We start from the raw sequence: 22,411 nt of genomic DNA on the forward strand, positions 1-22,411 counted from the left end.
GGTACTGCTTTTGTTATACATGTACTTGAAAATAATATTTTTTTTGTATCATTATTATTTTCGACAGATTCGAGTTACATGTTATATGTTTAATATTCTTCAAATCACGAGACGCACAGTTTATATTTTCTGGGTGAAATATTGGTTAGATCAATAACAACATACTAATATTAAAACTCCAGAAAACTTTAAATTTGAAAAAAAAAAGTCAGCTTTTGTCTGAAATTGCTTAAGTCGGGTCTATTGATGTGATTATTTCACGCCAAAACAATACATGAGACTTTATCCTACCTGCGTGAAGACTGTACCATTTAATTCCATACTTTTAGGTTGACAGGATAAAGTTGAAATGACTTTAGAAGGGAAAACAGCGCTTGTAGTCGGTTTTGCTGGTGCAATCGGATCATCATTCGCCACTTCTTTTGGCAAACGCCGGTTGTGACATCATTGGAGTTGACAAAGCAAAACAGGATAGTGTACAGATTTCAAACGATAAGATAAAGAAAAGTAGGTTGATATTTTTTTCCCTTTAAATTGCAATTAATTTGTTAGATTTTTTTTTTACCTTTTTTGACAAATATTTAACGTTACCGTAACCATTTTTTAATTCACAAACTAGAAAAAAGTGTTAAAATAGAATAAATGTCTCTCGATGTTTTGTTTTTTTAAAATTAGACATAAATGATTTCTTTTCTTTTGTTTTCTAGTTATAGGAAAAACAATTTTGCTTGGTGACATATCCCCCTTTCAAATATGTATTTTTGAGAGCTTTTTCAGATACCTTTTGTAACTTGCATTTCTTTTCTCGCAGAAGTAAACATAATGTTACATTTTTTTAATGCGAACTTTAAAAAAAGAAGATTTCCAAAGGGTTTTCCAAGAACTGAAGTCTAGAGATGTTGATGTCATAGTTAATACAGCTGGTATATACATAACATATATAAGGGTACTCAGTTTCAATCATTTTCCAGGGCATCAATATTCGTAAATTTAGTGAATATCAAACACCCATTAATGCATAAATTCAATGCTTATTATTAAGGTCTTCCGTTTCCAACGGAAGACCTTAAAGTGATTGTAATGTTTTTTCATTCTTTCTTTCTTTTTTTCCCTCTTTTTTGTCGGCAGAATTTCTCAGAGATGGCTTCATAAATTTCCTTGAAATTTTCAGGGATGATAGAGAATGATAATATCTCTAGCCGCTTTTTTCATTTTTTTTAAAAATTCATTTCCGGTCGTCCATTTCCTGTCCCGCGTCAAAAAAAACCTTGTTCCCTCGAGATCTCAGAATCGACAAGCACTTGGACATCCAAACTTTGTGGGATGCTAGACCTATATCTGTAGATGTGTTCAAACTATTTTGTTTTGTTCGGTGTAACTTCCAGTTGTCACCGGAAGCACTTCAAAAATAATTATTTTTACGCATTAAATTCCTTTTCCATATAATAAATATATAAATATAAATCTATACATAAGATATCAATAAGATGTTATATCAACAAATTATCTCAGGTAGCTTTTTTAAAACACATTTTGTACCCACGAGATCTCAGAAACTAAAAGTGATCAAAGCACGAAACATTCACGGATGATAGACATTCGATTGAAGATGTGTTCAACCAGTTTCATTTTGTTGATCGTCACTTCCGGTCCACACCGGAAGAGTTCAAATAAATCAAGCTGTTTATCCGTTTAACTGTTTTCTTTCGATAGTTTCAGTTACTTTGATAAATAATAATGTGAGATAGGCAAGTAAACAAGAAATAATAAATTGAATTTTCACTGAGCACTTCCATTTGTCCGTTTCATGTCCCGACACTAAAAAACTTATTTCGACGAGATCTCTAAAACGGTGACGGTTTGAACAACCAAACTTTTTAGGATGATAGACTTATGTTTGTACATGTGTTAACGCTATATTTTTTTATCCGGCGTAATTTCCGGTCGACACAGGAAGTACACCCAATTTTGATTTTTTAAAAATATGTTAGTTTTTTAGCATGGGATAACATTTAAGCTATAAAAATACAACAGTCATCTACAGATGGTAAAAAAAACAAAACAAATTCTACTTCCGGTGAGAACTCTCAAATATCTCAGGTAGCCTTCTTTTTAAAAAACAAAGTACCCACAAGATCTCAGAAACTGTGAGAGATCAAAAAACAAAATTTATATGTATAATTAACATTTGGTTGAACATGTGTTTAACGGGTTTCATTTGGTCGTACGTCATTTCCGGTTCTCACTTGAAGCGTTCAAGGAATAGAATTTTTTTTTTAACTTTAGATTTGTTTTAATATTTTACTTAATTTGATGAAAAGAAACGTACCGTAGGTAATTGTACTAAAATATCTACTTTTAATTTCTTAAATCACTTCCGTTTGTTTGTTTTCGGTACCGAGACTAAAAACCTTTTTTTAAAAGAGATATTATAACTTACAAAAACTTGAGAAAAGACAAAACAATGAATGAGGATATGTTTACTATGTCCAGTATGATCTGGTGTAACTTCTGGTCGTCACAGAAAGTACTCAAAAATTGACATTTTGTCTTTTTGTTTTTTTTTTATTTCTTTGGAATTCCTTTACAATATAAATAATATCCATTTTCTGTTTACAAGTGAAAGTGACTTTTTGTACAGATTAATACATGAGGAACGGAAGACCATTTTGTTGCTATAGCAACAAGAGTCTAGTATTATTATTTTTTTTCCCCTTTTTGTCTTGTGAATTTCTCAGAGATGTATTGATGGATTTTTATAAAATTTTCAAAAATGATAAAAAATAAAAAGATCTAGAGAATTTCAATTAAAAATTTTCTAAATTCACTTCTGTTCGTTCCTTTTCTTGTCCCGCGACAAAAAGTTTGTCACCTCCATATCTAAAAAACGGTAAAGACTTGAACATTCAAACTTTGTGGGATTATAAAGCTATAGCTGTAGATGTGTTTCAACACTTTTGTTTTGTTCGTTATAACTTCCGGATGTCACCGGAAGCACAGCAAAAATAATTATTTTTACGCATTAGATTTTGTGTCCATAGAATAAATAAATAAGAATAAATCTAAACATAGGAAATCTCTGCGATGTTATATCAACAAAAAAAATCTACTTCCGATGAGATATCTCAATTTTCTCAGGTAGCTTTTTTAAAACACATTTTGTACCCGCGAGATCTCAGAAAATATAAGCGATCAAGACACGAAACTTTCAAGGATAATAGACATTTGATAGAAAATATGTTTAACTGGTTCCATTTTGTTGATCGTCACTTCCGGTCCATACTGGAAGAGTTAAAAAAAAGAGCTGTTTATCAGTTTAACTGTTTTCCTTTGATATTTTTTGGTTAGATTAATGAAAAATTATGTACAAAAGGCAAGTATACAAGAAATATTGAATACACTTTACATTGAACACTTCCGTTTGCCCGTTTCCTGTCCAGAGACCAAAAATCTTATTTCGACGAGATCTCAAAAACAGTAACGACTTGAACAACTAAACTTTGTGGGATGATAGACCTATGTATGTTCATGTGTTAACACTATTTTGTTTTATCCGGCATAACTTCCGGTCGTCACAGGAAGTACACCCAATTTTGATTTTTTAAAAATATTTTAGTTATTTAGCATTGAAGTGACATTTTAGCTATAGAAATACGAAAAGGTCATCTACACATTGTAAAAAAAAAGATCTACTTTCGGTGAGACATCTCAAATATCTCAGATAGCCTTCTTTTTTAAAAACAAAGTACCGACAAGATCTCAGAAACTGTGATAGACCAAGACACAAAACTTATATAGATAATTGACATTGATTGAACATGTGTTTAACGGGTTTCATTTGGTCGTACGTCACTTCCGGTTATTACTCAAAGCGTTCAAGCTATAGAACCTTTTTTGTTAAACTGTTAACATTTTTTTTAAACATTTCACTCAATGTGATGAACAGTAACGTACCGTAGGTAAATGTACTAAAATATTTACTTTCCATTTTTTAAATCACTTCCGTTTGTCGTTTCCGGTCCCGAGACAAAAAAAAATTTCAACGAGATATTATAACTAACAAAAAATTGAACATTTAAACTTTGAGAAAAGACAAAATGTATAAATCATATCCATTTCTGTTTACAAGATAACTGGATTTTTTGTGCAGATTAATACATGAGGAACGGAAGACCTTTTTTGGTGCTATAGCAACAAGAGTCTAGTTCTAACAATACAATTTAATATTTGACATTCCGATGGAACAATTGTTTTGTTCGTGTGAACAGAGGCAACAATGAAATCTATTAAGCAGGAATTCAACGGACATTGATGAAACCACAGTAGAAATCATATGCCTAAATGTTTATTTTTTCGTTCTTTGGATTATGCTTTATTATATTGATATTTTTTCAAAGATTCGTATTTTTTTTTTTTTAGCTTTTATTGTCTGTATGCATGTCTGTTCGTCATTGCATTTGCTAGTATACACCCATTTGTCTCTCGGTTTATTATTTATCTAAATATTTTAGGTCGCCTTTCCGTCAGCAAGATTGAAGAACTTCCGGATGACAACTGGAAGGACGATATCACCCTCAACATGACTGCTCCGTTTATAGTTATTAAACAATTGCTGGGCTCAATGAAAGAGAAAGGTAACGAATAAGTAAATTGTTGAAACTATTGCTTTCAAATGAATGAATTATTGTTTTTTTGTGTCGCATATGATCATGTCTGATGAAAATGAATCTACCCTACCCTATTAGGGTTTTTTTGGTTTTGGTTTTGGATTCTATAAGCTCACTGTTTATGGACACCTAAAATAAGCTGTTTTACAATTATTTATTATGCTCTTTCAAAACTATTTAATATTCTTTCTTTTCAATTCTTTAAAGCGTATTAAATGCAAATAACTTAAGAACCGAATGTTTATTCACCATTGATTTCATTTCTTTATTCTTTTCATATCTATGATTGACAGGATGGAGGAGAATAATTCATATTTCTACTATTTGTGGACTTGTGGCTTTACGAAACGTATCCAGCTACATTGCCTCTAAGTCTGGTTTAATTGGACTAACACGGGTAATACGTAATTTGTTCTCTATATTGTATGTCACATTCTTTGTTAAATGTTATGAAATCTCCCTACTTAAAAAGACACCTTTCTCTAATTCTAAAACGTGCATCATTTACATGTAAGTAATATAATATATATTGACATTTTACTTTTACTTGAATACTATTATTTTGCATTGTATAATTTTCATTCTTATTCTATAATTTTTCATTTGCATTGTACAATTTTCATTTGTATCGAATAATTTTCTTTTTGTATTTCATCATTTTTCTTTCTATTGTATAAACAAAATTTATATTGTATAAATGCTATATGTATCGTAAAAATTCATTCATTTCATTTTTTTTATTCTATATCTTTTCTGTTGTTTTTTAGCTAAAGGATTATTTTTACTCAATTATAATAAAACCTATAAAATACTTCATAAAATATTAAAATAACGAGTCCACAAAATGCAATGCAAGTGAATCACTTAACAATACAAATGAACTGTATCTTACAACACAAATAAAATTTGAAGAATGAAAAAATATTGAATAAGATTTGATATAATACAATACAAATTGAAAATGATGCAATGCAAATGAATAAAAGTCAAATACTATTCCAATAAAAGTTATACACAATGTATATATATATAAAAAAAAAAAACCCATACAAACAAATGGAATTTAAACAATACAACTGGGGAAGATCGACTATTGCAAAGTTTGGCATGCCCTACAATGAACATTCAATTCAATTTAATTATTTTCAGTTATAGTCCCTTTCATTAAAGAAAAAGAGGAATCCACTGGGTTAAGCGCAGAAAAATATAAGGTAAGTTATCATGGCGGTACATATCGCAGGACTACGTGATTAACCCATGTTCTGATACTCTCTAAATTGATAATATAGTTTATAAGTGCATAATATTTAAACAATAAAATGCTTTTTTAGTTATTTATTCGGGATATGAAGGTAGTGATATTGCAGGAAAAATACATAACCAGCGTTAGCGGGTTATTTAAATTTTTTTCCTGAAATGATCGCTACCTTCATAACCAGTATGAATCATCAAAGAAAGCATTTTATTGTTTATATTAACATCATTCTTTTACTAATTAATAAACTGATTATAACAAGTAAGTAAAATTCACTAAATAACTGTTAATGTACGAAAGTGCGTTAGCTAAAAGAAACAGCCAAATCGTCTCCTCTGAGACTTTGAGTCTGGCATCTTCATGATTATTTCGTGCAGTCCGGGAATATACTAAGGTCGCTGTAGGTTCAGACCAATCGATAAACAGGGTGTGTCAATTTTAGTCCTGTCACTTTCAGCCGCTGTAGATTTCGACCAATCGATAAGTAGGGCGTGTAGATTTCAGTCAGGCTGTTTCTATAGATCTATGAATTAAATATAGGTTTCCGTAAGAAATAGAGGAAATTATGTTTGGTAGATGTAAATATAGAAGATATAAATGTAAATATAAACAGACGCTAACTGTGCATTCGGAATACGCAAGGGGCAGGAACTACAGGCAGTAGGATGGTAAGATAAAACATGTGTCTGCTTCACACTTCAGTGCGTACAGTGGACCACAAAAGCAATTTCCAAGTAAACCCAAAGTAAACCCCAAGTAAATCCCGAGTGGACCCAAATTTTCTAAAAGTAAACCCAGAGTAAACCCCAAGTATACCCCAAAAGTAAACCCAGGGTTTAGTTGGGGTTTACTCTGGTGTTAGGTTGGGTCTGATCGGTACTGTATTTAAGCACGATTTCATTCATTTAATCACATTTTTGTTGACCAATGATGCATATCTAGCTCCAATGGTAATTGTTTTGATTTTTTGTTTTGTATTTATAAAGGATGCAGCAAGATGAGCACATCCAACAAAACAGTTCACCGAAGTAGATCAGGTAGCTATGAACTAACACAAATAGGATTTCTGGGTAAACTCTAATTGATGAAAAGTAGTTTTTTTTTTAAAGTATCTTAATTGTGACGTGTTCAGTCTATATTAACCTGGAACAAAGGCGTTTAAGTCAGTAAAGATACTTTATTAGGGGCAAGATTGTAAACATATAGCTAATAAAACAGCCAATCTTAATAAAAAGTATATATAGACTAATACAAATAGAACGAGCACGTGATCAAATAGAAAAAACGTTATTATTTTTTTTTTCATTTGGTAATTAATCTAAAAAGCAATGAAAAGAAACTAGAAGTAGCTTTATTCAAATTCACTTTAACTTGCATTTGTACTTGACCGCTCTATATGTTGGCCCTATCTACATCTGTATATGGTCGTGTAAATGATATAAAACATAAGCAGCTTATATTCAACTTAAATATAAATGTTTATTTCCCCACCATTTTATTTACAACACTGACATATGTTAATTTACCATTCGATTTCCAGATTGCCGACTTCGTGCTGTTCCTTTGTTCCCCAGCAGGGAAAAACATGACAGGAACAGCTATTCCTAAGGATGGGGGAATCACAGTCTCCTGAACAGAGGAACAGAGGTAGGCGAGATAAAAGTTAAAGAAGAATGGAGGAACAAATACATGTAGACAGACAGACATGCTCTGTAAAATAAAAATGATTCTGTTGTTTTTTGTTGGTTTGTTTGTTTTTTATTTTCAAATAGTTTGAACAATTGTTACTACCAAACTGTGTGAACTTATATACTCGTGGTTTATAAAGTGTAGTCTTTAAGTCTTCAATATATTTGTGTCATGTGTATCGATCCAGTGAATGCAAGAAAACACAATTTATGCTTACAAATTTATTTCTATTGCTCATGGAATGTGTTTATTAATTGAGCAAAAAAACAAAGTAACGACTTCTTTTTAAGTCATGACGGTTTTTAGAAGAAAAAAAGTTTGTAATCGCAATGTTTTAGAATTGAAACCTGCTAATGTTAATTTTTTTTTATAATTTAGATAATTGTTTACAAGTAGCTAGAAAAGGCATGTGCGATTTTTTTTGTTTAAATAATTTAAACTGGATTCATTTAACCGACTGGTGAAAATTATTAGTCTTTTTTTAGATAACGTGTATAAAAGCTTAGTTGAATAGTCATTATTCAGCTCCTTTACAATTACTGTCAGCTTTTATAAAACAAAAGTCTCCTTTACTTTTTTTTTAAAACAGTGCATTAGATAATGAAAGAACAGAAGCAGATTTTATATGAAATAAAAAATATTCTTCTTTAAAAATTTATTTAAACAAATTCATGTATAAGTATAAACGCACTTTTTTAAGTCTGTTGACTTTAATAGTTTGAGTCCAACTACGTAAACAATCATATTAGATAAGCAAATTAAGTGCACTGACTGTAAATGATGTACATAAAATTGTTAATAAATACAATGATAATAATTTTATTACTTTGCGTTGGTCTCATCTTGAATTATTTATTCTGTCACTGCTACATCAATAATCAATGGTGCACAATAAGTTCAAATAAAATTGCTTCTTGTAGTTATCTTTTTATTTGTAATACAGATTCTAAAAAAAACAAACAAACAGAATTACAACTTAGATGAAATTTGCTATTGAAAACATGTACTGAGATTTGACGGGAATAAAGATGGCGTCAAGAAAAACATGTATTTTGCCTTTTTTGTAAGGTCAGGTGTTATGTTTTGTTTGAAATGATAACCATGACGTATGACATTATTTACTAGAATTAATCCAATAAAAGCACACAATCATCTCACCCTTGATTCAAATGTGTTTTAAAAACACCATAATTGATGTGCAGACTGTAATTTTTTGAAATTGAATACTGTTTTATTGATGCTAAAATATGTTCGTTTTTTTTAACACGTGTTTTTTTTAAGCATAGAAAGTATTAGTACAATTTGTTGGAATTGCATTGAAATGCTCTTCAGAATTATTTTTTACATTAATGTTCATTACATTTTTTGTCTTTTTTCTTTCCCCCTCTCTCTTTCTCTTTCTGTCTTTCTTTTTCTCTCTTTCTATGAAAGGCACTTTCCTCAAAGCTAAATTTAGGTTAACAAAATGAGACTTCTGAATATATGTACTTGTTCTACTAAAGCAAACGGCTACAAAGAAGTTCAAATTATATTACGATGCAATTAGGAGGCTATTTTGAATTACTTTTGCTTGTGGAAATTAACTGTTAGATATCACCCTTCAATTAAATATCCATCGGTAGACCAAGATGATTATTATACTTAAATCGCAGAATGTTATGAGTAATTTTTACCATATATAATTATGTCACAATTATTTATGTCGCCTAAAGAACTAGATATAATTGTTAACTATTATATCCTGCATAAATTATCTTCATTGGTCTGTTAACAAAGTGCAGAATATTTATTTTTACAGCAAAAATATTGTAATTATTCATTGAAGATGAATACATTAATATGAAAGTAGAAAACATATTAACACGATGAAGTTTGTTTTAATGTGCGTTTATTTTTTCTGCTTTATTCAAAACTCTAAAAAATAAGAACATTTATCTTGTTGACTTTTAATATATTCATAAAATGCACCATACATCCTCATAAATAAAACATTTCAAATAGTTGTAAACATCTTGTTCATAATACAGATTGTCAAAACAAGTAAAAAGTAAGAAAAATAGCTGAAATAGCTGTGTACATGTAAGTATAAAATAAGGATACCGAATTGCTATCTATGTAAATATATAGAAGTTGTTGAGGCATCTACTTCGTGCAGAAGAACAAGACACCATAAGGAATGCTGTTCGTTGCACTCTTTTCGCTGACCACGCTGCCGCTCTGTGAGGCTGTGGGATGTAAGTACATTAAATAATTTGTTTAATGTAATGTTGACGGTAAAAGTTGTCGTGGTCATATGTATCTTTCCATTTCTGTAATAAAAAGTTGAAGCTAACATGTTAGGGTAGAATTTTTTTTAAAACCTCTGGTTTTTTTTTTATCTAACAATTGTTCTATGGCTGCTAAAATTATATCTTTAAATTCATTGTACATCTAAAAATATATTTGCTGCCAATCCAACTATCTAACTTTAATTAATCGGTGAATAACTTGACTTAAAGAATGGTAAGATAACGGATTCTTAACAGCCATTCATTGTAGATTTCAATTTATCATTTTTAATGTAGCTGATTTATAATTATTTTGTTTTCATTTCGTTTAGTTTATTAATATTCTTTTCTTTCTGACAATTTTAATATTTGTTAAGAAACCAGGCATAACAAAACCAAAGTATATGATTTCTTTTAGATTTTGAGAGGAATCAACAAAGGCAGTACATGGGTTGAATGAAGTTTTGCTCTTGTGTTATAATTTGTTCACCTATTTTAAACAACCCTTTGATAAACTTCTTTACATAATTGATGTACTATAATATTTACCTATTGGATACTTTTATAAATACAGATAACCTGGCGTATAGGAAGCCTACATGGCAGACTCTTGAAAAATATTCCTCTGCGAAGGCAGTAGATGGGCTGTACGAGACTAGCTCAGGAGGACGGGATCAGTGCGCAATGTCCTACCCATCTTCGAAGGAAGTCACGTGGATGGTTGACCTCGAGGCTACGTACAGTATATATACAGTAGTTTTATATCATAAATCCGGTGGACAAAGGTATGGTAAGTGAAATACTCTTTCTTGTGTTCATGTTAAGCAGAAATGTCAATTTTACTCGATTGGCTTAGTCGACTAATCATGGGTTTTTTAGTCGAGCGATAGTGAAGTATATGTGCACTCGTTGATTTTTTGGAACTGTGTGTCCTTCTCAAATCAAATAATGATAATTTCACGTATATAGTATTTTAAACTAAAAAATACATTTTATAACTTTATTATAAAAATATTTACTGAATGCATTTTGCTTGATAAATTAAAGAAGTATTTTATCTTAATAGTCATTAGCAAATACCTTATCTTTTGCTTTTACTTGTGACACTTACAAGAAAATGAGCTCCATAATATCAAAAACAGATCAAGTGTGATCAGTTTCATGTTAAAACATCATCACATTCCTAATCAAAAATTAAGTTTAATGATTATAAAAAAACTAAACCCCTTTTATTAAATATTGATATGATTAAATGTCTGATCAAACATACATATACTCTACTGACCAACTTATTACACGGCCCATTACATTGGTCATCTTTAGTAAGTATCTGCCTAAATTTTTCTATTCAAAACAAATATTTGCTCTTCAAAATCAAAAGAGATCAATATGTAAGGCGGTCAACGTTACAAAAAAATGTTACAATTGCACAGTCGGTAACTTAGAAATAAAAAATGATAAAAAAAGAAAACTAATTTTTATTCGTAGCTCAAAAACTGCTGCGTTAAGAAAACATGAAAATGTTTTAAATGTTCCTCTAGTCGAGTACTCGTATACTCGTTAACATCCCTTGATTTGAGTAATGAAACCAACTGGTTTAAATCTGTTAACTAAACATTATCAATTTTACAACGATTGGTAAACAAGTTCCATAACTTATAATAAAATCTCTTGTTGGCAAAGATGTAAGCGTGAGGGTGTCATTGGTCTGGGAAGAAGCAGGAGTACCCGGAAAGAACTACATGTTCAAGCGGGCGACTGTCGTACTTTATCACATACAACCACTGTCGATTACGGGGATCGAACTTGTGTTGTATCGGTTATAAGCTCGCGAATTGTCTTTTACGCTACTTGGACACCTGGTGAACTTATCTGAACAACTACTTGATTGAAATGCAATGTCCACACTAACCTCGCAAACAAATAGTGCACTCTCGAATAAAAATTATTTTACATGTGTATATTGCATAATTTGAACGTCATAAAATGGAAATCAAAACAACCAACAAAGGTGAAGTTATGGTACCTCAGTTTTATACTTTTTGTAACGTTTACTTTATTCAGTTCAATTTAAATTCATGTTAATTTTCAACCAAAACCATAAAATGGCATATTAGGTACATGAAGAAAAAATAGCATATTTACATAAATACAATATACATATTAATTCTATATATCACCCTTTAATCGATTCCTGAATATCGAGTTGTCATTTTTGTCAAAACTGATCTCTTAACGTTTGTTTATTAGTTGTCTTAATCCAACTGGTGTTATAATGGTATACCAAACATTTAAAAGTCGGCATTTGTCTAATTGTTTTTATAGAGTATAGTCATTGATTTGGTATTGTTCTCATGAAGTATGCATGTACATTCATACATATATGTAATTTAGCTTATTTTTTTCACTGCTATTGCGAATGTTGGCCCAAAATGAAATGCTAGTAGAAATTGTTATATACAGTCTGGGGAAATCGTCCAGTTTAACCATATACCAGGTAATTAGGTGTACACCTTTCAAATTATGTATATGTTTCAAATATTTTAAATTGACACGTTCATTAATGTCAACATTTTCTCAACTCTAAAATTCACATGCATATAACAAACCTGGTACAACATTTTATTAAAAAAAAAATCAAATTCACAATCAATAGGCAAAGTTCTTGTTTTCTGTATAAGTTCGTACATAGATTGTTGTGCTTGCTCACACAGCCGTTATTTTCCTTAAAAATTAAACCCGTTCTTGAATAATAATTTTTAATATTTTATAATAAAATTCCTTATTTATTTCAACAGGTAAACAATTATACATGTAGGTAAAGACTTATTTGGGTTGACGACCTTTAAAAGATACTACTATTTTTTATTTCTTTGATTTTCAAAAGCCACCAATGAAAGCATTTTCTTGGATTCCGTAATCTACATATCAAATACAACAGAAAAAGAAGACGGATATGTCTGCTACCACGCGAGCAACCACGTTTCACTAGCCATACATCCTAAAACCACCGCATACTGTGGTACAGTAGGCCGATACGTTATATATCAACACATTACGAGGAATCTCATGTCAACAACAAATCTGGGCTTTTCTGCAAGAGCACAGATAGCTCTCTGTGAGGTCGAGGTTTTTGGTAAGTGATGACGTAAAAAGACTTTATCATTACATTTTCAGTTTTAAATCGTTGAATTTATTAATAAGAGAGAAAAAAAACTTAAATGAAGAAACATTTTTTTATGTTTTTATTTGTAAACAATAACTATAGTCAAATATAGCATCAGCATTTTTTAAAATTAATTTGCTAATTCTCTCGGCATTATATGTTTACTGACAAGTCAATGTAAACTTAGTGAGACGATCTTAGAGTCAACAAAAAAAAATATCAGATGTACCTAAAATCTTAAGCTTTAATTTTCTAAATCTGTAACGTCTTTTTTAGTCAAGAAAACATTGAAATAATTTAGATGTGAGTATTTTCGTATGGTGCTCTTCATCTTAAAGAAATCAAGACAGTCTGAAATGGTCATGACCATTAACCCCTAATCCCTCGTAAGCAAGAGGTCGATAACTTTGTTAAAATATTCTTTGTCTCCAACTGATATTAAAGGTTGTCCCCTTGGCTTCTATGGTGGGAATTGCTCTAAGCCGTGTCCTATCAACTGCCATCACTGTAGTATTCTCACCGGACTGTGTCTTGGATATTGTACTCCCGGCTACGACGGTCGTTATTGTGATCATTTTAAAAGAAGTGAGTTATGGTATTTCCTCTTGCTATGAATTCTATAAAAAGAAGTTATTTATTGCATTTTGTTTCCGACGAATCTTATCTATGCAGATAATTCTTTTTTTTGCTAAGTCTCATAAGTATGAATTTTATAAAAGAACTTATTTTAAACATTGTTTTCTTACGATGTATATTTTCCTGATGTCTTTTTGAAGCAAGATCTGTTTACTTGCAGATGTTAATTTTCAGTCAATTTCATTTTATTATAAAGTGAATTTGTACCTTTTTCTTAATTAAATTATCTTGAATGAGATATGTATAATAAAGTTAGCTACATACGTTGACATACGTTTCACACACCAATTCCATGATCTATTAGTTTATTAACAGCGGGTTTTTTTTTTAAGTTTAGTTTTCTTTTAATTTTTTTACAGTCAATATGGCTCTGCATCGTCCGACTTTTCAAATGACATCGATCATTGATAAGCATCAAAGTGATAGACTAGTTGATGGTAAAGTATTAGCTGGTATTATCACTCAAGGAGTATGCACCTCGACCAAGGAGAACCAAGTTTTTGCTATGTGGGTAGTGAATTTGCAGAGACCTAGACGAATTGAGCGCATTAGTGTGTTTTCAAGAACGGATAATAAGACATGGGGTAAGGAAGGGGCTCGGTTTTGCTAATCCTTATGTCGAATGACATATTTCTTATAATATACATTTATTTAGCAGGAACATTCAGAAGTGAAGTTTTACCAATTCCTTTTTCCATTCTTTTACTGGTTGACATTTACATGTACAGTACCGATCAGACCTAACCTAACAGAAAGTAAACTCCAACTAAACACTGTGTTTTCTTTCTTGGTTTGCTCTGGGTTTACTTCGGGTTTACTAGAGTGGACACAGAGTAAACCCAAAGTACATTGGAAACCCAGAGTGGACACAGAGGGTAAACCCCGTTCAGAAGTATACCCTTGAAAGCAAGCGCTGCATGTGTATTCGGAATATACAAGGGGCAGGGATTACAGCCAGTCAGATGGTAAGGTAAAAGACGAGTCTGATTCACACTACCGTGAATACAGATGACCTCAAAAGCAATTCCCGAGTAAACCCAACGTAAACCCAAACTAAACCCTGAGTGAACTTAAATTTTCAAAAAGTAGACCCCAAGTAAACCCCAAAAGTAAACCGGGGGCTTAGTTTGGGTTTACTCTGGTTTTAGGTTGGGTCTGATCGGTACTTTATCTGAACATTGAATTAATATTTTCTTGGATTATTATATTATTGTCCTCAATTTAAAAATTTATATCACAGATGCAAACAACGGTTTCACAAAAAGGCTTTTGGGATTTTCCATTATTGTATCTAATACAACTGATCGTCGAGATGGCGTCGTCTGTTTTCAAGATACACACTACACGGCGTCTACCATTCCAGATGAGGTGATAATATATTGCTCTGTGATTGGTCAGTACGTCTTCTACTACAATGAAAGACTCCCTGGGATACATTATCCACAGGATTACAGTAAATATGCACATGGCGACCTCTGTGAGATTGAAGTTTCAGGCGAGTTTTATTTTATATTCGAACACGAAATGCATAAATTTGAAATTGAATATCAATGTTGAAAATCACAACACAATGTGAACTAAAAGACTTGTCTTTGAACGGAGCATAAACCAAAAAATACTTTCCACGAAAATAATTGCTTTTAAAATACCTGTTTAAATTGTAGGTTGTCCTATCGTCGAATATGGACAGGATGATGCTGAATGCACAATTCCATGCTTTGCCATGTGTTCAACCTGTGAGTGTTTGATTAGTTTTGTATATGTGTTTTCTTTGTGTGGTTTTTTTCATAGTTATTTACGTTGTTGTTGTTTTTTGTGTTTGTTTTTTTGGAGGGGGAGGGAGGGGGCAGGGCATTAAAAACATAACTGTGCTGGTCAAGAACAAATGGCTGCTACCTAGTGACCTAGCTAGCTAGCGAGAGAGAGAGAGAGAGAGAGAGAGAGAGAGAAAGAGAGAGAGAGAGAAAGAGAGAGAGAGAATCAGAGAGAGATAGGGTAACAAAATAATACAGTTAAAGAGATAATCTAGGCGTTTTCATTACATTAAATAAATTATCACTTTCAATAGTATATTTATATTTTAAGTCCCATTTACTACTTTTCTGAATCCCAGTTGTTTAATAAAGTTAAATCAATTATAGTTACTGATTATAATATAATTGAATATGTTAGATACTGTTATATCTATATATTGTCTCTTAGTAATTTTATTAATGTAATAGTTAAACGCTGAAAAACCAATATAATCAAACACAATATTTTTTAAGTGTGTGAACTAAAAGTACCTAGTACAAAGCTTGTAATTTGGAATTTTTAAGATCTGGAGAACTTGAGCTATAAAAAACGCACATGGCAGTCCTCAACCTATGATAAGTTGTATTCGAGCGATAAAGCTGTCGACGGGTTGAAATCCCGCCATTATAGCGACGGTCAGTGCACAATCACAAGCCCAGATCAAAGTATTACGTGGTGGGTGAATCTGCAGAAACAGTACAGGATTAGCTTCATTAACCTGTATTTCAGGATGGATAATTCTACAGCACGTACGTAACGTGGAATTTATATCCACATACAAAAACCGAATTGAAACACAAAAGAAGGATCAATAGTCAAGGAAATTTGAGACTGTACTGTAATACTTTAATATAAACTTTAAAAAGTAGACAATATAATAAAGAATATTTTAGCAGAAGTAACGACATCTGGCTTAATGTGCAAAATGGCCGTATCAATCGTGGGTATATAGAAATGTATATACACGTATACTGTATACAATTTTCTTTATGTTTTATTTGACAAACAGTTTATAATTTGGCATTTAACTTTTATATGTTCTTTGAAGATATTTTTTTTTATTTTAAACATTAAGTTTTCAGGAGTACGTTTGCGCCATATTACCTCGGGTTTGCAGTGTACATTTCGAACACGGCCGACAAAGATGACGGTATATTGTGTTATAAAGACCCTGGGTTTACTAAATATACTTTACCGGATCACTTGACCATAAAATGTGAACACAGTGGGAAATACGTCATCTACTACAATGAACGTCGGCCTGGGGTCTATTACGGGCCTGATTATCGTCACAAAGCTTTTGGGGATTTGTGTGAAGTGGAGGTTTATGGTATTGTGTATAAGAATCACCCGCCATACTTTTGATAAATAGCTCGTTGCATAAATATATTCCAATAGCGTCGCGTTATAAACAGACAGAACATGTAATAATGACAACTGATAATGTACATCACATACGTAAACAATCACAACTTTCTGAAAGAAAAAAGAAAAAAAGAAAGAAAAACTTGTGTAGGCCTACTCCTTGAATATTCCACTAATAACAAGTGCACGTGTACTCAATTTAAATCGTATTTTGTTTTTAACTAAGGATGTCCAAGTCCTGTGGCGGATCTAGCGGAATGTTCAAAGCCCTGTCCTTCTAATTGTGAGACATGTTATCCCAGCACAGGTTTTTGTACAAAATGTAAACCTGGATTCGAGGGTTCGGCGTGTGAAGTAGGTCAGTACATCAGCGTTCAGTTTTTTTTAACGCAGTACGAGCTCGTAAGGTTGTGATATTTCGAATATTTAAAAGTATTTTATTGTCTTTTTAACTCATTATGAAATTGAATTGTGAATATTTTCCTGTCTTCTTAAGCATGCATACATTTTGCTCAATTTTAGTGTGTGATGCAATGAATAAAGCTGTGATAACCACTGACGGTTTTTATAACGGTTCTTTCAACGAGATGTTTACTTCCAATGGACAGACATTTCTACCCACGCACAGTGGCTACGCACGTTTTATTTTGACTCTCTCGGGAAAGGCCACAAACATTGCAAAGGTGTCTTTCACTATCCATAAGGCATTTAACGTGATTGTGGCATTTACAAATGGCACACAAAATTTTACAAGACTTGTAAGTATTTTCATTGGACCACTTTAATGTAATATGATATGTGTTAATGTATATCATTAGGGTTGCTTATGGTATTGACATACAATGTAGTTATGTTTGTAGAAAAATTAACATACAGAATCACAAAAGAAGACGGAATTTTTAAAGTAGATTTTTATAATACGTAATTTCAAAAGCAAATGATTGCAGTTTCGTCAGCCGATAGTTATGAAATCAGAAAACACAATGACGTCCTTTTATGTTATTGTGTTTGTTTGGTTTGCATATCTTTTTTGTAATCTTTGATTTGTTTATTTTACTTGTTTCGGCATTTAATTTTCTTGCTGTTCAATCGAATCAAAATCTGAAATCAAGTCCAATTTAATCTAAAATGTAATCTAAGAAAAAAACCCGGCTGATACCGTTGAACAAATATAGTTAACAAAATTATTATAGTCTATTGAACAAGCACTTTTTCGTTAAAAAAAATAGTTTTTCTAGGATAAGTAAATTTTACAAAAAGGGAGATTAGTTTACGGTACTATATATATATATATATATATATATATATATATATATATATATATATATATATATATATATATATATATATATATATATATATATATATATCAATACAACAACTTAAAACCTAACAATTTAAGATTTTTTGTTCGAAAGAAGATGATTAATGTGACACGTTTTAGTTTACTGTAAATGATAATGCAACGTGTATGTATGAAAGAAGCAAAACAATATGTTATCAAGCTTTGCACAACCATTGCCATTTTTTCAAACGCCAAAGCATAAAAATCCGACATGTTAATTAAAGTAAAATTACTTATTGTCAAAAGAAATTTTAAAATTATTATGTATCAACGCATTTGTATTTTGCATTGCTTCTGTCTTTTTCTTTTTCTTTTTTTTTGGGGGGGGGGGTTAAGGGGTCATTTGTTTATGATGTTGGTTTTTTTGTTTGCCTTTTTTTTTTGGGGGGGGGGGGGGTAGGGTAGGCTTAGCTTTATGGAGGATAGTGTGGGTTAGTTTGACTCCTTTCAAAACTTACGAAATATAACTACATTGTTATATTTTTTTATTAACTAACACAATTATTTACCATTGTAGTATTATGACCAATTCACAGGAGAAGAACATTGGAATGTCGATGTATTAAATGGATTTATGTCTAGAGTTCATCTAGTTCGAATCACAGTCGGCTACACCGTTCCCTTAACCATTTCGAATCTGAGGCTTCCTTTGCGGTCTTGCTTCAAAAATGATAATGATACGGTAAATTGTTTGCAGAGTATTTAACACGAACATTTTACTTTTAAGTTGACTTTGTAAAGTGTAAGATACCGAATACTGTTTAAATACTGAAAAAAAAACATTGAGAGAGAGAGAGAGAGAGAGAGAGAGAAACAGTGAGAGATAAAATAAATAGACAACATTTTTCTGTGGTAATATGTTACTTTTTTTTTTTAGACACAGCGCAGGCAAGGAATGTTCAAATTTGTGCGGGAAATACACTGAAGAGATATGTTTTCTTCTAAGAATAAAACAAAAATAAATCATCTTTCAAAAAAATGGGTTTTTTTTAATATTGAAATATGCATTGACGATGCTTCTTTTTAATTTAGTTACGGTTAAAATAAGACGTTGTTGTTAAACATTAGAGAGGTTAAGCATTTAACGTAGCTCGCGAGTTTGCTGACGTCACAATAGGATTTGGCGTACAGAGTTGACCGTCATAGCAAACTCATACATTTCTTTTGAAAATAACAAATGATCTTAAAAAATTTAAAATGAAATATTTTAAAAAGCTAAATTGCACACTTTATACAAACATTTATAATTATCAAGTGCGAAAAATTTAAAGATATGACATACATTGTCGCATTTAGTTCTATAAGGTATGAGTGTGCGTTGGAACTATTTAATCTGATTTATGTTTAGACAAGTACATTGTAAAAAACTTGAACCGTATGCATTAACTTTGGTCGTTCTGTATATTCAAATACCGATATAACAATTAAAATTATTTTGGCTTTAGCTAGTTATCGTATACAATTACAAACTTATTATGCCAATAGTTGTATGGTAATTGTTTTTGCAATGAATGCATGCTTGACTGATTGAGTTTCATGAAAAGAAAAGTAGCCAAGTTTCCTCTCTTCAAAACCTTACATTAATTGCATGTGTGCATTCGAAAACATTCATTATAATTTTGATTGGATTTGCATGTTCTAATATGTGTTAATTGGCTATTCTGGCCAACCAGCGCATTTTCATTTTTTGATTCTCAAACGAAAGAAATTGATGACGTCGGGCTAACGTCGTGATGAAAATATAGGATTTTGTGAAATCTTTTAAATCTTTAAAGTTGTTTTGCGAAAAACTGGCCGAGAACACATATTGATTTTTTTTTTATGAATTGATTCAAAATTATCTCTTCTGTTATTGTGTTGAGTAAAATTAAGTTCGTCTAAATCGTTTAAAAGTTTGAAGCATAGTTTTGAAATGCGGTTTTCGACTAAGATATGCATTTTACTATATATTTCATTGAAATGGCGTTGCATTATTTTATCAGCGATACTGTGTTTGAATCACGATTACATTATTACTACGCAGACGAATCTCAAATAATTTTTAAAAATAAAACCCTGAAACCTATGGATCAGGTGGACAAATTTTCAAGGTAGGTTTTCTCACAAGCAGGTAAACCCGCGAGATACCTTAAACATGTACGTCTACGGGTACGTGTGAAGCTACAAGTCTGTTTAGACGTACACGTTATATAACTGTAAGTGTACGCGTACGTGTAAAATAATTAGATTCAACATTTTCAACATGTTAAGTCTACTCTCATTGCTTAAGAAATAATTCTATGACTTTGATGTACCCGAAAGCATAGTTGTCCTTAATCTATCGTCTGCTTTACGTTACACAACATCTGATATACACTTAGTCTATATTCTTATCAAAAAATGCTACAAGTTTTCTTCTACGTGTACTTTTGATTCTACACGTTTTGTACAATTTGTAGAATAAGGCGGTATACGGACAATGTGACGTAATACACATAAAATTAGAGGATTCCCCTAGTTACACGTACTCGTACACGTACACGTTGAAATGCTTAACCTCTCTATTAACAAGTAATATTCTCAGGTTTGTTTATTACATTTCAAGTTCATAACATCACACAGATAGAGATTTTATGCCGATTCTATAAAGAGAAAATAAATGTCAAACGGAAAATTAATGTAAATTGAGGTAACTATTGATTTTATCAAAAAAAAATTTAAAATGAGTTTCAAAGAACTCATCAACACAACTTAGACGACTAGATCGATTTTAACGATAGCGTTTGTTTATGATCAACTACCAGGAAAAAGCTACAATTTATAATCGCTTATCCATTATTACATTATTTAAAGATCAATGTCAACTGTATGTGACTATTCACAATTTGTCATAGAATGCTCTTTCCGTGCAAGGGATGCACACAGCCTGTTGTACAAGAAGGGCGACTCTCAAATTATCTACGAAGTATATAAAAAAAAAAATTATATCAATAAACCAAGATGACGCGTCAAATGAATCAATGTAAACAATGATTATCTTTGAACGGAGATGTATGATTAACTGTGCATAATAATATTTTTTTAAACAATGTAAAATTTAAAAAAAGAAAATGTATTTTTTAAATACAATGATGTTACACATGCATAGCAAAATCAAAATATATGTACTATTCCAATGATAAAGTGCTGCTTTCCTGAAAGTTTACAAGGATAGGAAAGGATAGGATAGAATAGGAAAGGATAGGATACAGGATACATGATAGAAATTATGAAGTCAAACTCTATTCTTTCCTATCCTGCATTCTGTAGCCAATCAGATTCGAGTATAGATTTCGGACTGGTTTTACGAAACGAAAATTAATTCATAAATACATTAACCACATTAATTTTATTTGTTAAACACAGTTAAACATGTCTAAATTAAATTAATGATTATGCTGTCTATTTACAGGGGTCTTACTAAAACATACTATCAGTAGAAACGTCATTGAATTTGTATTAAGTTGCGTTATTTTAGATAGGAGTAAAGTCGTTAAAGATATAGAAAAGTTAGCTAAAATTCGTATAATTCTATCGACCATATAATAAATATGTATGTTATTAAGGTTCCTTGTTTTATTTTATTGATGGATCGATAAAGAATATTTTTTGAAGTATGGTTTCACAAAAAAAGATTCCGATGTCGGCTTTCATTTATTTTACATATTTTTTTTTTGTATTTTTTAAGAGATTTAAAAAAATATACGCAATTTTTTTTTTCATTATCATCAATACTTTTTATCGAAACAATTATAAAGTGTATTTGCCACGTATTTTTACACTTGTTTGCTGCATTATTAAAATTCCACGGATTTTTATTCTAATGTATACATACATGTACATGTTAACAATAAAAGTTTTTAAGACCAATCTGAGAAGAATCTAGGATCCCGGGCGCCTATTTTTGCTTCTCGGGCGCTATTTTATTATCCCGGGCGCTCTCAGGCGCTTTTTAGTGAGACCTTTACAAAGTGGTTAGGATAATTGATGCGCACGACATTTTTGCCGATTCGGAAACAGTGTAAGCATGGCGTACAGTATCGGCTGCACAATGCAGCGTAAAATATATACATAAAAAGTTGTATTGATTTATTTAAAGACTTCAACAATAAAAACAGAAGTATTCCGTCTACGAACTATTTGACATTCAGTAGACATGTATCTTAACAAGAAACGAACGCATTTTGTGTACATATCACGTTTCACATA

At 31.3% G+C, this 22,411-nt stretch overlaps 1 protein-coding gene and 1 long non-coding RNA gene across 2 annotated transcripts in view; both read left to right on the forward strand.

Annotated features, from left to right (window-relative positions):
- The first annotated feature begins 846 nt into the window (after positions 1-846).
- LOC136276478 (uncharacterized) overlaps positions 847-22,411 on the forward strand; it is a 175,203-nt gene continuing 153,638 nt past the window's right edge. Inside the window, exons 1-4 of the long non-coding RNA XR_010714938.1 lie at positions 847-923; positions 4,512-4,634; positions 4,961-5,064; positions 5,817-5,878. This is a non-coding gene — a long non-coding RNA (uncharacterized lncRNA). The remainder of the gene's footprint in view (positions 924-4,511; positions 4,635-4,960; positions 5,065-5,816; positions 5,879-22,411) is intronic.
- LOC117687836 (uncharacterized) lies at positions 16,559-19,150 on the forward strand. Its single transcript, XM_066077829.1, has 5 exons — positions 16,559-16,804; positions 17,066-17,197; positions 17,362-17,597; positions 18,702-18,866; positions 19,062-19,150. Exons 3-5 carry the CDS (start codon positions 17,373-17,375, stop codon positions 19,107-19,109), a joined length of 438 nt encoding a protein of 145 aa, XP_065933901.1. The 5' UTR covers positions 16,559-16,804; positions 17,066-17,197; positions 17,362-17,372; the 3' UTR covers positions 19,110-19,150.

The sequence above is a fragment of the Magallana gigas genome, chromosome 1 (genome assembly GCF_963853765.1).
Source record: "Magallana gigas chromosome 1, xbMagGiga1.1, whole genome shotgun sequence".
Classification (NCBI taxonomy): Eukaryota; Metazoa; Mollusca; class Bivalvia; order Ostreida; family Ostreidae; genus Magallana; species Magallana gigas.

Coding starts and splice junctions, on each gene's coding strand:
- LOC117687836 (XM_066077829.1), top strand. CDS start 17,373: ATGAATAAAGCTGTGATAACCACTGACGGTTTTTATAACGGTTCTTTC. Junction 17,598..18,701: donor CACAAAATTTTACAAGACTT/GTAAGTATTTTC, acceptor TTACCATTGTAG/TATTATGACCAATTCACAGG. Junction 18,867..19,061: donor TCAAAAATGATAATGATACG/GTAAATTGTTTG, acceptor TTTTTTTTTTAG/ACACAGCGCAGGCAAGGAAT.